The 13,599-nt window shown below is 33.0% G+C and overlaps 3 protein-coding genes across 3 annotated transcripts in view; 1 reads left to right on the forward strand and 2 right to left on the reverse strand.

Moving 5' to 3' along the window:
* Positions 1-13,599, reverse strand: part of LOC107622947 (G-type lectin S-receptor-like serine/threonine-protein kinase At1g34300) — a 194,659-nt gene that overhangs the window by 62,319 nt on the left and 118,741 nt on the right. The gene's annotated exons all lie outside the window — the stretch shown is intronic.
* On the forward strand, positions 611-5,905 carry LOC107622526 (flavin-containing monooxygenase FMO GS-OX-like 2). The gene is made up of 7 exons (XM_016324456.3): positions 611-1,196; positions 2,863-2,933; positions 3,679-3,828; positions 3,951-4,033; positions 4,460-4,595; positions 5,109-5,282; positions 5,627-5,905. The coding sequence occupies exons 1-7, from the start codon at positions 668-670 to the stop codon at positions 5,801-5,803; spliced, it is 1,320 nt and encodes a 439-aa protein (XP_016179942.1). The 5' UTR covers positions 611-667; the 3' UTR covers positions 5,804-5,905.
* On the reverse strand, positions 6,212-12,969 carry LOC107623570 (Early-responsive to dehydration stress protein (ERD4)). The gene is made up of 10 exons (XM_016325894.3): positions 12,514-12,969; positions 11,652-11,792; positions 11,014-11,077; positions 10,607-10,819; positions 9,576-9,770; positions 9,120-9,418; positions 8,149-8,428; positions 7,545-7,823; positions 6,882-7,115; positions 6,212-6,693 (listed from the first exon to the last, which is right to left on the reverse strand). The coding sequence occupies exons 1-10, from the start codon at positions 12,783-12,785 to the stop codon at positions 6,544-6,546; spliced, it is 2,127 nt and encodes a 708-aa protein (XP_016181380.1). The 5' UTR covers positions 12,786-12,969; the 3' UTR covers positions 6,212-6,543.

The following is a 13,599-nucleotide window of genomic DNA, read 5'->3' on the forward strand; positions in this document are numbered from 1 at the left end:
ATAATTTTTTTTATATTAATAAAAAATAGAGAAAAAGACAAATAAGTCCCTGACTTTTTGTGTCGCGGACATTTTTGTCCCTAACCATTGAAAAATACTTTTAAGTCCCTGACCTTCACAAAATTTGGACAGATCAGTCCCTCCGTCCAAATGCCTCCGTCAGAAACTGATTCGTCCAAGTTTTGTGAAGGTCAGGAACTTAAAAGTATTTTTCAATGATCAGGAACGAAAAATGTCCGCGGAGCAAAAGGTCAATAACCTATTTGTCCTTTTTTCTAAAAAATAACATCATCTAAAATAACAAATATAATTACTGAATAAAACATTTTATACATCAAAATTAAACTCTAAAAGAAATTTAGCATTGTTTATTAGCAGGTAGGGAAATAATATCACCCAAATTAGAAGATTAATTACGTGAGTAATTATCCATCCTTATTTCTAAGTTGTACACCTTCAAATAAAAGTCCTCCGCCATCGTCACGTGATTCTCTTTCCACGGCACGAGCAGAGTCATCAATGGAGTCGCCATCACTTTTTCATTCTCATTTTTGTCCCTTCCCCTCACCAACTCCCTCTCTAACTCTCTATCTCTCTATATATATCCACACTCTCTCACTCAGCACCAATTCCATTATTTTCATCCTCATTAATTTAATTTCAAATTATGCCCGTACCACGCCGAACCGCCGTCGTCGGCGCAGGCATCGCGGGCCTAGCAATGGCTCGCGAGCTGCACCGCCAGGGAATCGAGGTAGTTGTTTTTGAAAAAGGCGACGACCTCGGAGGCACATGGAATTACGACCCGAGAATAGACTCCGACCCGGCTGGACTCGAACCAACCCGGGAAGTGGTCCACAGTAGCGTGTACCTGTCGCTGCGGACCAATCTGCCGAGACAGATAATGGGGTTCGTGGATTATCCGTTTCGGGAGGACGAAGACGGTGACCGGAGAACGTTCCCGGGTCACAAGGAGGTGCTGCGGTTCGTGAATGAGTTTGCAGAGGAGTTCGGGTTGCGCGGTATGGTTCGGTTTGGGAGCGAGGTGGTTCGGGTGGAGCGGGTTGGAACTGGGTTGTGGTTGGTGGAGTGGAAAACGAAGAGGAGTGAGGAGGTTTTGGTGAGTAAGGAGATGTTTGAAGCGGTTGTTGTGTGTAACGGTCACTTCACTCAACCAAGAGTACCAACCATTCCCGGTAAATAACTACTAACCGTTTTTCCTCTCTGTTATAATTGGGGAACACTTGTTTCAGATACACAAGAGTTCGGTAAATTAAGTATTCTTTCAACCAACTTGAGCTGTTAAGGTTGGTCGAGATGTCAGTTTACTCGTCCACTTAAGTTAGTATGTCAAAATTTGAATACAACAATTTCATTGGTTAACGATAACTCCCAAAAATTATGATATATGGACACGAAACATGACACTACAAGGAACATACGAATTTAAAATTCTTATAAAACACGGCATATATATAAAATATAAAATATCTTTTAAATAAATTGAAATAATATTTTAGTATTTTAGTAATATTAAAATATAAATTAATATTTTAATTATTTTTAATATTTTTTAATTATATAAAATATTTAAAATATATTTTATTTTAATATTTAATAATTAATAATATATACTATTTTTAAACTCATTTTAAGAATACATGTTAAAAATAAAATTGGACACACTGACACGTTATGGTATTTAGGTATGTGTCCAAACATGTCCAGAAATTTTTTTTTAATTTTTATTAAGACACGGTTGGACACAGACACGCGTGTCCGAAATGTGTCCAACATGAGAACACGACAAATCAAGAAAGATGTGTATCGTGTCCGACACGGAGACACGACAAATCAAGAAAGTGCCCGTGCTTCATAACTCTTACATAAAACTTAAATCTGCGACAAATTAATCTTTGACATGTCGGGTTAAAAACTACAGTAGACAACATAAAAAAAAAGAATTCTTTCCGGTCTTAAAATAAATATCTACTTCACTTTTGGATTTAATTGAAAAATTAATATATTTAGTAAATTAAAAATTGATATTTATATATCAAATTCAGTTACTAAAATTAACCAATATGTATTTGTATATAAATACATGTATTGTTTAATTTATTTTTAATATATATTTTATATTTTAACATATATTTTATATTAGTAGTTAATTTTAGTATACACCTAACATAATAAAAAAATAATATGTAAAGTGTTTTTGAATTCATAATATCTAAATTAAAATAAATTTTTTTATTAGTCAAATTATATATTTTATCACAAAATAATATTACTTTACTTCACGTGAGAATCCAATATTTTTATGTAAAAAGCAAAAGATTATTTTCATTATTTTCTGACTTTAGATGCTTTTACAAAGTATTTTTTATATCTTTATGAGTTTTAAGTTTTGTGTACCTCCAATATAATAAAGCTATTTTATACATATATTTAATTATTTATTATTATATAAATAACTATTTTTATTTACTACTTAAACAATTATAAAAAAATAGTAAATTTAATTGAATAATAGTACAAACTATTATATACTATATCAAATGTATCAAATTTAACTTATTTAAAAACAAAATGAAAACTTTTGCTACACACTTACATTACAATATGTTCTAGCCTTCTACCCTAGCTAGTTATATAATTTTCTATTTTTTGACACTATAATCCAATTGACACTTATCTTTATACTACTACTCTCGAAATAATAAGTAACATTTGAATTGATAAACAAAAGATGAATCATTTTATGAATTTTTTCAACTTGATTTTGAGCAATGGGTGCACCAATGTCTCCACATACTTATAAGATTCATCATTGGTTCCTCATTTTGTACTGTGCTGCAGGGATTGAAAAATGGCCTGGATATCAGATACATAGTCACAACTACAGAGTACCCGAAACATTTCGAGATAAGGTAGTGTTCTAAGAATCATTAAAAAACACTTCTTTTTTCCTTTCCCTGTGTGCACTACAAATTTTTTAGTTAGTGACAACCCTTAACCAACTTGGGTTAGTTGAGTGGTCACCTAAGTGCATGTTTGGGCGCTATTATTTTGTTAAAAAAAGATATTTTTTCAATGAAAAAATATCTTTTTTTTTATTTTTTAACGTGTTTGGCAAATTTCTAGTAGTAAAAGTAAAAGCACTAGTAAAATAAAAAAAAAATCTTTTTTGAGAAGTTATAATTTATATCTTTTTTTAAAAGATCTTTTTTTTCCTTAGAAAAAAGATATTTTTCATGTAATAAATAAACAAAAAAGTACTTTTATATTGTTATACTCAAACATAATTGATTAATAAAAAGACCTTTTTACATGAGATATCCAAACATAAAATTACTTTTACTTCTCTATAAGATCTTTTATAAAAAGATAACTCGAAAAAAGATCTTTTCTTAAAAGCTCATCCAAACAAGCCCTAAGTCATCAGCTTAAGCAAGTGTCGGGATTTCGAATCCTTATTTGTACATACAGCAACCCATTGGACAGCGACAGACCCTTAAATGGTATTCATATCCGGCGACGGATTAGTCCTTGACTTGATGGGTCAAGGACCGTAAACAACCAAAAAAAAATTAGTGACAACCCTTCAAATTCTAAGTGATAGTTTTGCATCAAAGCAAACGAGTGCTGAATATTGGTATTTGGCCCTTAACACAGGTAGTAGTTATAATTGGATTTGCAGCGAGTGCTTTTGACATCTCAAGAGATGTTGCAAAAGTAGCTAAAGAGGTTCATGTAGCATCTAGAAGTCCAGAAGTTATGGTTATGAAAGTGCCAAATCATGATAACATATGGCAGCATAAAATGGTACGCTAAGAACATGTCTTGTCTTATTGATTTCTGTTTTTATTTTCTATTTGCATTTCCAGTATATTTTGTTAGTTGAATTCAGTAGAAATAAATTTCTTACTTCAATAATCTAATTGCAGGTAAAATATGTAACCGAAGAGAGTTTGGTAGCATTTGAGGATGGATCCTCTATTCATGCAGATGTTATGTTCTACTGCACCGGGTTTGTGTTATGATCTTTTTGAAGGATGCTTATCTTGTTAGTTTTGTGTTTTCAAGAAAATCTTTCAACTCTAAAACTTGTCCTGTTTGAAAAACTGTTTATTGTTTAAGGTAGTTGTTCTGGAAAACAAGGAAAAAAAACTTAAAAATGGATCACAGTTTTCAATCTTAGCATTGTTTTGGAACAATACTCCAAGCTTTTTTGCTTTTTTTTTTTTTTTTGTTTTTTATATTGCTTATGTTTCCATTACAGCTGTATTGAATTATAACTTTTAGAATCTAATTTGGTGACTGATGAATGAAATGGAATAGTTAATGGATTATACAAGCATGATGAATTATACTCCAACTATCTTTTGAGTGATGAATTATAACTCCTTTTATTGTGTGTGTTTTCATTCTCGAAGTTAATGCATGATTTTGACAGATACACGTATCACTTTCCATTTCTTGAAACAAATGGAATAGTTACCATTGAAGATAATCGTGTTGGACCATTATACAAGCATGTATTCCCTCCTTCATTGGCTCCCTCCCTCTCTTTTATCGGTCTAACTGAGAAGGTAACTGGTAACTAGTTTTCTTGTGTTGCAAGCTATCATGGCTGCAATTTGATGTTCACCAATTTCTCATGATAATATGTTGCCTTCGCAAATTGGTATCTCATAAAGGGAAAGGGAGAGGAGAGAAGAGGACAGAATGATTTCACTGTTCAAAGTTCAAACACTTTCCTTCTCTCTCTTTTCCTAAAAATAATGTGATTAAACGACTATGTTACACTATCAGTATACTAAAATTGAACTTTCTTATATTAACCACGTAAATAGTTATCCAAAAAACAGATGTAATGGAATGATTGAATAAAACGTTTTAACGTTTTACACCAAATTGAACTCTAATTTTTTAATCAAAACATTTGCCATGTTGTTTTATTGTTTGTACATCATTTTAATTTTGAAGATTAAAGAAATAACCAATAAGCAATCTGTGTGTTATGAGTCTTACCAAATTTAGTGTGCTTAAAAATGTACCATAGCTGTACTTCTAAATTCTGTTGAGCTTGGATGTGGTTTCAGGATATCATCTTCCAAATGACGGATTTACAATGCAAGTGGGTAGCTCGTGTTTTATCTGGGAAAGTTCAGTTACCATCTGAAAAGGAAATGATGACTTCTGTTGAAGAATACTATCAATGGATGGAGAAAAATGGGTATCCCAAGCACACCACTCACCACTTGCATTTCAAAGAGGTTTTTCTCTTTCTCTTTCTCTTGATCTTGTTTGTCTGTGACAGTCCCAAAATCATTAAATCCCATATAGATTATAGATTCTGCAAAGCAATAGTTTTAGGAACATGTGATTTTGACATCTATTGTTGGTCTTTGAAAACTCTAGAATTTGAATGAAGAGTGATTTTGGCATATATTGGTCTAGAATAATTTTATCACCCATCATTTCTCTTTATCATAATGAATTAAATGCTAATGTCACTTTATGATATATGGATAACAATCCACCTAAATGTTCCGTATGAATGAATGATGAAAATTAAGTTATGATTTCCCTTTACCCATTTGCATTTTGTACCATGTAGGTTGAGTACTGCAATTGGCTAGCTGCAGAAGCAGGATTGCCTCCTGTGGAGGATTGGAAGGAGAGAATGTATGTAGAGAGCATTAAAAGTGTATTCAGCATGAAAGACAATTACAGAGACCAATGGGATGATGCTTATTGGGATGCAATCATAAAAGAGGCTTCTCTTTCAAAATGAAGAATCTAGCAGTTCTACTGTTAAGTATTTAGTGCCATTTTTTGAATGTAAGCGAAAGAACATAATCTGTGCCATCTTGATATTGGCCAATATATATATATATATATATATATATATATATATATATATATATATATATATATATATATATATAATTGAATATTATATTCCCCATCTTATTCTCTAATAAAAATTTGGAAAATGTACTTTTTTGCTTATTTAGTTACCAAAATGTTCAGAAAATAATTATACTTGAAGAGATAAATGGCAATCATCATTACCCAAAATTATTTTGGCAAGCACTTAAGACTTGTGGTCTTGTGGAAAGCACAGTTGGATTGCACAAGCCACTGCATGTGAATATGAAAGTCAAATGCATAAATAAATAAAATGGAAGATCACCCAAAAGAAAAAACTAGCTAATGGTATTGATTATATTCTCGCAGTGAATGAGTAACAGGGGATGCTTCTTGCTAGTTTATACATTCCTTTGATACATCCTTACTTTAAGGGTATGTTTAGTTGGGGATAAAAACGGGATGGAAATTTCCATAGATGAATTTGACATGTAAAATTACACAAAGCTCATCAATGAAATTTCCTCCCAACCAAAACATACAGTGAATATATCCAATCATATATCTCTCTGTTGGTGTCATAAACCTTATGACTCGTGAGGATGTATCTTGCCTACAGAAAAAGCTTATAGTTTTTCACCAGATCAATGAAGCAATCTAAGATCATGGAGAAACTAATGGTGTGGAGCTAGATTCTGATGCCGTAAAATTCACTGGTCGTAGGCCTGGTGGACAGTATGCATTAAATGCGTTCTCATAGTGGAACATCAACTGGCCACTCTCCTCATCAAGTTCATCGTTTTCAACAGCATCCTAGTGGTAGAAGTAAATACAGCCTTGGTAAGATATTGCACAGATATGTAACAGAGAAGACAGCAGATGGTAAATCCATCACACACTACTTTGTAAACATTTACCACCATGTGTTTCTCACTCACTGCATGCATCCATTAAGTCCTTAGAATGAGAACAGATAATATGTTTCTAGCTGTTGAGCTCACCTTGAGAGAATAATGGTGAAAGGAAGGGAGAAAGCGCATCTTGCAATACTCATTAAACATCAGAGTGAACAAAAGAAGTGGAATCGATGCTATAGAAGCGGCTGGCTTTGACTTCAGTCCAAATATACCAATCATGGTAATCTGCATGAGAATGATTGCCAGGAGAATATAGTGATGAATGTATGGCCAATATTGTCCGCATGTTTCATATGTTGTTTCATATACATGTTGAATCTGCAAAGTAAAACAACATTAGTAAAATGTACAAATGAGCAATGCCTGGTGGATACTATATATATTTTCATTGGAATTTGTCCATTCCCAAACATGAAATGGTGAAAATACCAAAAGAAGAAACATTGATGTACATCATTCATCCAACATCTCAAACTTTGGTTTAGGAAAAAGGGGAGCCAGATAGACCACACATTCTTATAAGGAGGGGAAAAAACAAAGATAAAGCAGTTTCATTGCTTTTCAGTAGAAAACTTCATTGATGAATAGAGTATAACTATGCTTTAAATCAAAAGGACAAGAAAAGAAATCATAAATAGAAAACAGTGGAAGCAGCTTTTCCACAAAAAGTATCAACTATCAAACCTTCCTATGTTTTCATATTCATGCCAAATAGCATTTTTCTAATAAAGATGCTGAGAAACTCACCTGGTTGATATAAACAACATAGCCTAGACAAAAGTAAACGATAAGAAATGGGAGCAACAATGGTGCCACCACTGCATACACTATCCCAATTAGTACTGAGAGAGAGACCAAAGGGATGATTCTGAAGTAGGGCAATGAATAGAGATAAGGATTTTGTTCTCGTTGATAGCCACGTGTACAAGATCTTAAAGTATCCCAAATCAGTAAGCCAGGCTGGAGAAGTTCCAAGGAAAACCCTGACAAACCATCTGTTAAGATGTATGTCACAAAGAAATCAGCCTGGAACAAACAGCAGAAGTCAAAATCATTACCAGGTTCATCAAAATAAAAATAGTAAAAATTGAAAAAAAAAACAACAACAAAGCCTTGTCCCACTCCACGGAGTCAGCTAAATTGATCCAAGTCAAATGACATCATTCTGCCCTATCACTAATTATATATAAAATGATATAGAAAGTAAAAGCTAATTCTTGAAAGTGTAGTGTGCCAAATATGCAAAATTCTTTATAGCTTCCAGATTCCTGTAAAATATTATCAAAGAAAGATATACAACCAAGAAACATACAGAGATCATGTCAGCACTAACAAAATGAAAACATCGTACTTGGGCAGCGACAGCTCTGGCAAGATGACTAGGAAGATCTTTAGGGTGACTGAGAAATAGTCCAATTTCATCAAGAAGTGATCCTGATAACACACTGAGGAAGAACACATTTCCAACAAGAAAGTAGAAAACCATGTTGCAGGCTTTGATCTCCTCCTTGCTTTTTGAAATACATCCAGATACTTTAGCCATAGCAAACATCGCAAATGGCACAATATATATGAATACTTTGAGTACGACACTTGGAAGATATCCTGTCAATATGGAGCTTACTCCTGGTCTAAAGAATGAACAGTATGTCAGAAAAAAGATAAGTAATTAAACACTTTATATTCTGTACTAGATAATGATTAATTAATTACTAATAATGAAGCTTTCAGTCTTTCTAACATGTCTTTCAAGCGGTGCTTTAGTTACATATTGAATCTGGATTTTTATGATTTGTATCTCTACAGATTTTGGAAGCATTTAGCAAAATTTCTCAAGATTCAAATATGTTGTTGGATAAGCCAAAAATAGTTAGGACAATTCTGTAGATCATAGATTAAAAAATAAAAAATAAACAAAAAAACGAAGTAAACTTGAACATTTAAAAAGAAAAAGTGATCAGCATATTAATGCAACAAAAACGGAGGAATTAAGAGGTAGAAGTTCCACTATTTATTTTAGAGATTATCCAATTCAACTGTGGGGTTAATAATTCAAAGAAACTTAATCGTCCATTGCTAAGACCTAGTACATAAAAATATGTTCAATATCCGTACCTCATCACCTATCTCATTACAGAGAAACATAGAATTTCTCTATTGTCATAACTGCTTTTGAAATTACCGAAAATATGGTGAATGGAGGAAAAAAATTGCATGCAATAGGTTGATCACTGACATTTAACTAACTGGAAACAGAAGTATGACCCAATCACTTATAGTTATTAATTATAGAAGTGGCAGGCATAACTGTAAGATTCTCACATCAACTGCATAACCATGGCTGGAGGAAACCATTTCTTCAGCTTCTCATATTTGGCTATTCCTTGAACAGCAGTAACTGGTATGGCAAAGAAAACCGTAAGCAGTGATGCTGCGATAAGAACGCCAAGTCTATAAAGTGGCACTGCTCTGTACGATATTCTCAGATTTCTCCATGAAACATCCCTTGGTTCTGGGGCCTTTTCAGTAATCCAGAGAAGTGGATGTGAATGCTGTTGCAACTCAGCTGCAGTAGCAGCACCCGAACGGGACTTGAATGTAACAAAAGCAGCTGGCAACTCCTAATACATTAGATAAAGCGTGGTAATTGGTTCATTTGTTACCATTTTTACAGAAATAAATAGCCAAAGACATCTGCTCAAAATAATATTCATAAGACTGTGTGTTTTATACGAACATCAACTAAAGCTTTTCAAACAACTATAATTAAACACATACCTTTTTCTTGATCATGTCTTTGCATTGCATCTTGGGAATCGTGTGACAAAGAGCTTGAAGCTTTTCCTCAAGCAAATCTACTTTTGAAGTCTCTTGTTGTAATGCATCCAAGAGGGGCAACTTATTCTTAGGTTTCTTGGCCATGGAAGTCTCTTTCGAATCCTCTATTTGCCTTGCAAGAGATTTTGCCTGGTTCTACATTTGATAATATCTGTGAGAGAATCCATTGCGAGCTACAGAAATATAAACTAAATTTGTATTCTTTGATGCATTTATGAATATAATAAAAAGAAATTAATTCTACCATGACTCCAAAAAAGTAGGATACTTTTTTTCCTCATCTTAAACTCGGGTCTATTAAATCTGAAAAATGCTTTCAGGACAATGAATACATTTATAAATATACCATTAGAAAGTTGTAGTGGCCATTAAAAAATTATGCAACTAAAAAATATAAGAAAATCATAAATAAGTTGATTAAACATCAATGCAAATTTGCTTTATGCTAAATACAGGATATAATACTACCATTTACAGTTTAGCATCAACAAATTCCATTTTGGCACCTTTGAACTCTTAGCCAAATATAAATACTTGCTGTTTTACTAAATTCAAACATGGATTTTGTTTGAAAAAGCTGCTAACCTTTTCCAAGTTATATAAATAGAACTTCAATCATATGAATGTCAAGGGAAGTTTGATTGGAAAACTATCTATCAAAGCCATTTTAGCTGCCTATATGCTTAAAGTCAAAATTGAAAGGGAAACAGTCCAGAAGAATTTCAAACTGTTCAGAATTATTGTATTCTACACATTTCCATCCAATATTAAATATGACTAGGATATAAGAGCATCTCATCATTGACAAACTTGTTATCCAATTTTCAAAATTAGCATGCAGAGATTGACTACACTCTCATAAGTCTCATTGCACACCAAATTATACTATGATGATAATTCTGAGTTGTAGTGGGATAGCACATGATGTTTTTTGAAGGGGTATATCTCTCAGAAATGCAAATAGCTCTTACCACCAACTCCTGAAGATCTTGAGTACCATACACCATTTGAAAAGAATAGTAAGTACTTGGATAGTGTTTGGAGAAGAAATGATCGACAGAACAGTCACGAGCCTGGTGTTCTGTGCAAAATGGAATTTCACGAACTATGATAGTAAATTGGTCAGGTCTATGTTTTATATTTTGAAGTTGCTGAATCCTTTGAATCAAAATGTCATCAAATTCCTGGAGATGGAATAATGCATAAAGGTAATATCAATATTATATTGAATAAATTTACTAAACAATATGGCTATTCCAATACTTTAAGATCAACTGCACTTCTCTTTGATAATTATTGTTTGTAAGAAGCAATAAATGCTTCCAACAAGTGTGTTTTGACAACACCGCCAAAAGATATCAAGCTGTGAGAAATTCACCTTATACAACAGGTACATCCCATAGAAAGATATAAAACACAAGCATGAAAAATGCACCCAAAGCCTGTTAAAAAAAAATCATGAAAAGAGATCAGTTTAAAGGCATTGTATATTAATAAGAGCAAGACGGAAATATTAAAAATCTGTAATAGAATTGCTAATATAATGACTCATTGCCTTATGTGGGAACTCATAAGAAGGTATACACAAAGAGACATATATAAAATGAAGCAATAAGTGAGAATTATCTATCTTAATAAGGCATTTCTCCTACACATTCATCAAAGCATGAATGGCAGAGTTACAGATTAGGGTAACTTGATGAATATATTTCATTTTCAGGTAAAAATTAAGTTAAAAAAATGGTTCATTCAGTCAAATGCAATTTGCATTAGCAATCTTTGAATGCTCTATATTCATCATCATTATTATCTTCTCTTCTACAGACCCACGTATATTCTAACAACTGTGATTTGACTTCATTACAATAAACATGAGTTGAGCACTATTCTCTGCATTAACATAGACAAATAATTACTATGCCCATTTTCCAGAAACAAAGTATCAATGTTTCAGACAAAAAAAATTTTTTTTTTTAAAAGGTAGCTTATGTGAGCAAGATTCCAGGACAGTCTCACCTTTCAGAACCTCTGCTGACATTAGATATTGTAAACAAATCCGTTGTATAGTAACTCTTATCTGAGGGCTCCTTTTCACCATAATTGATAGGGAGAAGTACCACCAACCCAACAAGGGAACATACTGAAAAGAATTTAATACTGCAAAGTGCAAACCCCCAAGAAAAGTATTAAAATTCAGTCATATATTTTAGGGGGACAAAAGATGGAAATTTGGTGAGAGAGCTGCATGCTACATACAAAATGGTTGAAGCTCAAACTCATCGGATGTTTCATGACCCCACTTAAAGTAAAAATTTAAAGCAAGTCTTAAGAGTAAGTTTACTTCCATCATGAGTCTTTGACTACTCTTCTCCTTTTTACCTCTACTTTTCTTTCTTCGACAATTCATTCATGTCTCAATACTTGCTGAAAATGGAGTCTTCTTATACTGATTGGACTAAGAAAAAAGTTCCATTTGAGACTATCTAGTATTGTTGGATTACAATCGAGTGTGTCAATCTCATATAATTCTTTGACTACTGCTTAATTACAAACAAAACATACGTCTTCAACAAACTGAAACTGAAGAATGAACAAGCATAATTACCCTATAGATTTGTGATCTTTCAGCAAACACCATAAACCATATCAACTTTTGTCTTAATCCTAACATCAAAGAGCCAAATAAACTCTTCCTCAAGATAATAAATCCATCAATTCAAATTTACTGAAATTTTTAACGTATCACTTTATCCAAATTCCCAGTCATTATGAACCAGAGCAAGTAACAACAAATTAGCAAAAACATCTAACTTCAACAAAATTCTACACTGCTAACCAAAAATACTAATCATTTTGAGCGAGCGAGTTAGTTAGTTACCCGAACTTGAAGAGCCTGAGGATGACGAGAGCGTCGAGGCCGTGATCGGAGAGGATCTGGTCCTCGGTGAGGCGGAAGGCGCGTGAAACCCAGGAAACAGAAGGGAGGAAGCGGCGGGAGTGGAGAGGGAGGTTTTGGCGGCGAGAGAGAGTGCGAGCGTAGTAAATTGAAGAATTTGAAGGCTGTTTCTTGAGAACGGAGAACACTGAAATGATTATGATTGCTAACCCTATGTTTATTCCAGCAGAAGCCAATAGACTGTGAGGGTTCATTCTCGAAGGAAGAAGAAGAAGAAGGAGGAGGAGGAGGAGGACGATGTGGCACCTTATGCGGTTATATATGAATAAGGTGGTTACGTACGTGGCAGCTTATGGCGCCATTTCAGTGTGACACTTAAAACTGTTATTTGAAGTAACTGCTAATTGCGGTGTTCTACACTCTCTATCCATTACTCTGTTTTCTTCTGCTTTTACCAGTTTTATAACACACGAGTTTTGCATCCATGCAAAAGGAACGTGTAATCCCCATATTTATGACACGTGGAATTTTCAAGTCTCCGTAATATTAGAACTTCGGTAATAAAATTCACGATAAAAAGAAAAATTATTTGTATCTAATTTTGATGTCCTGTAATAATGTAGAGAAAATTAAAATTTTATGTAAAATTAAAAAAGTAAATTAAGTATGTAAAATATAAAATTTCAACAAAATTTAAATCGTAAATTCGTCAAATTTAGTATAAATTTTTAAAACTAATTTCTTTATTTAAAATTATAATATCAACGAATTTTAAGAGTTAAATTGAAATTCTAACTACTAGGCAGATATAATAATTTCATCAAATTCAAGCATTCAAATCATTTTTGAAATAATGAATATGTCTATTAATATATTTTGTCTTATGTCGATGAAAATTCTCATTCATACTATTATTATTATCTGTAATAGCATCACCAAGGTGTCAAGGAGTAATAGCTCAAATGGCATAGTCTTCCCATACTCAATTAAGAGGTTGCGGGTTCGAATCTCCTATCTTTGGTAAAAAAAAAAAAAAAATAGCATCACCAAGGTGAGTTCTTCAATTCC

The sequence above is a fragment of the Arachis ipaensis genome, chromosome B10 (assembly GCF_059453495.1).
Source record: "Arachis ipaensis isolate K30076 ecotype BB chromosome B10, ASM5945349v1, whole genome shotgun sequence".
In the NCBI taxonomy this organism is placed as follows: domain Eukaryota; kingdom Viridiplantae; phylum Streptophyta; class Magnoliopsida; order Fabales; family Fabaceae; genus Arachis; species Arachis ipaensis.

What these genes read in the sequence shown, in the direction of transcription:
- LOC107623570 (XM_016325894.3), bottom strand. Translation starts at nt 12,785, where the DNA reads ATGAACCCTCACAGTCTATTGGCTTCTGCTGGAATAAACATAGGGTTA. An exon ending in GTCAGCAGAGGTTCTGAAAG is followed by an intron (nt 11,078 to 11,651) that starts GTGAGACTGTCC and finishes TTTTTTTAACAG; the next exon opens with GCTTTGGGTGCATTTTTCAT. An exon ending in CCAGAGCTGTCGCTGCCCAA is followed by an intron (nt 7,824 to 8,148) that starts GTACGATGTTTT and finishes TGTTTGTTCCAG; the next exon opens with GCTGATTTCTTTGTGACATA.
- LOC107622526 (XM_016324456.3), top strand. Translation starts at nt 668, where the DNA reads ATGCCCGTACCACGCCGAACCGCCGTCGTCGGCGCAGGCATCGCGGGC. An exon ending in ACATATGGCAGCATAAAATG is followed by an intron (nt 3,829 to 3,950) that starts GTACGCTAAGAA and finishes ATCTAATTGCAG; the next exon opens with GTAAAATATGTAACCGAAGA. An exon ending in TTATCGGTCTAACTGAGAAG is followed by an intron (nt 4,596 to 5,108) that starts GTAACTGGTAAC and finishes ATGTGGTTTCAG; the next exon opens with GATATCATCTTCCAAATGAC.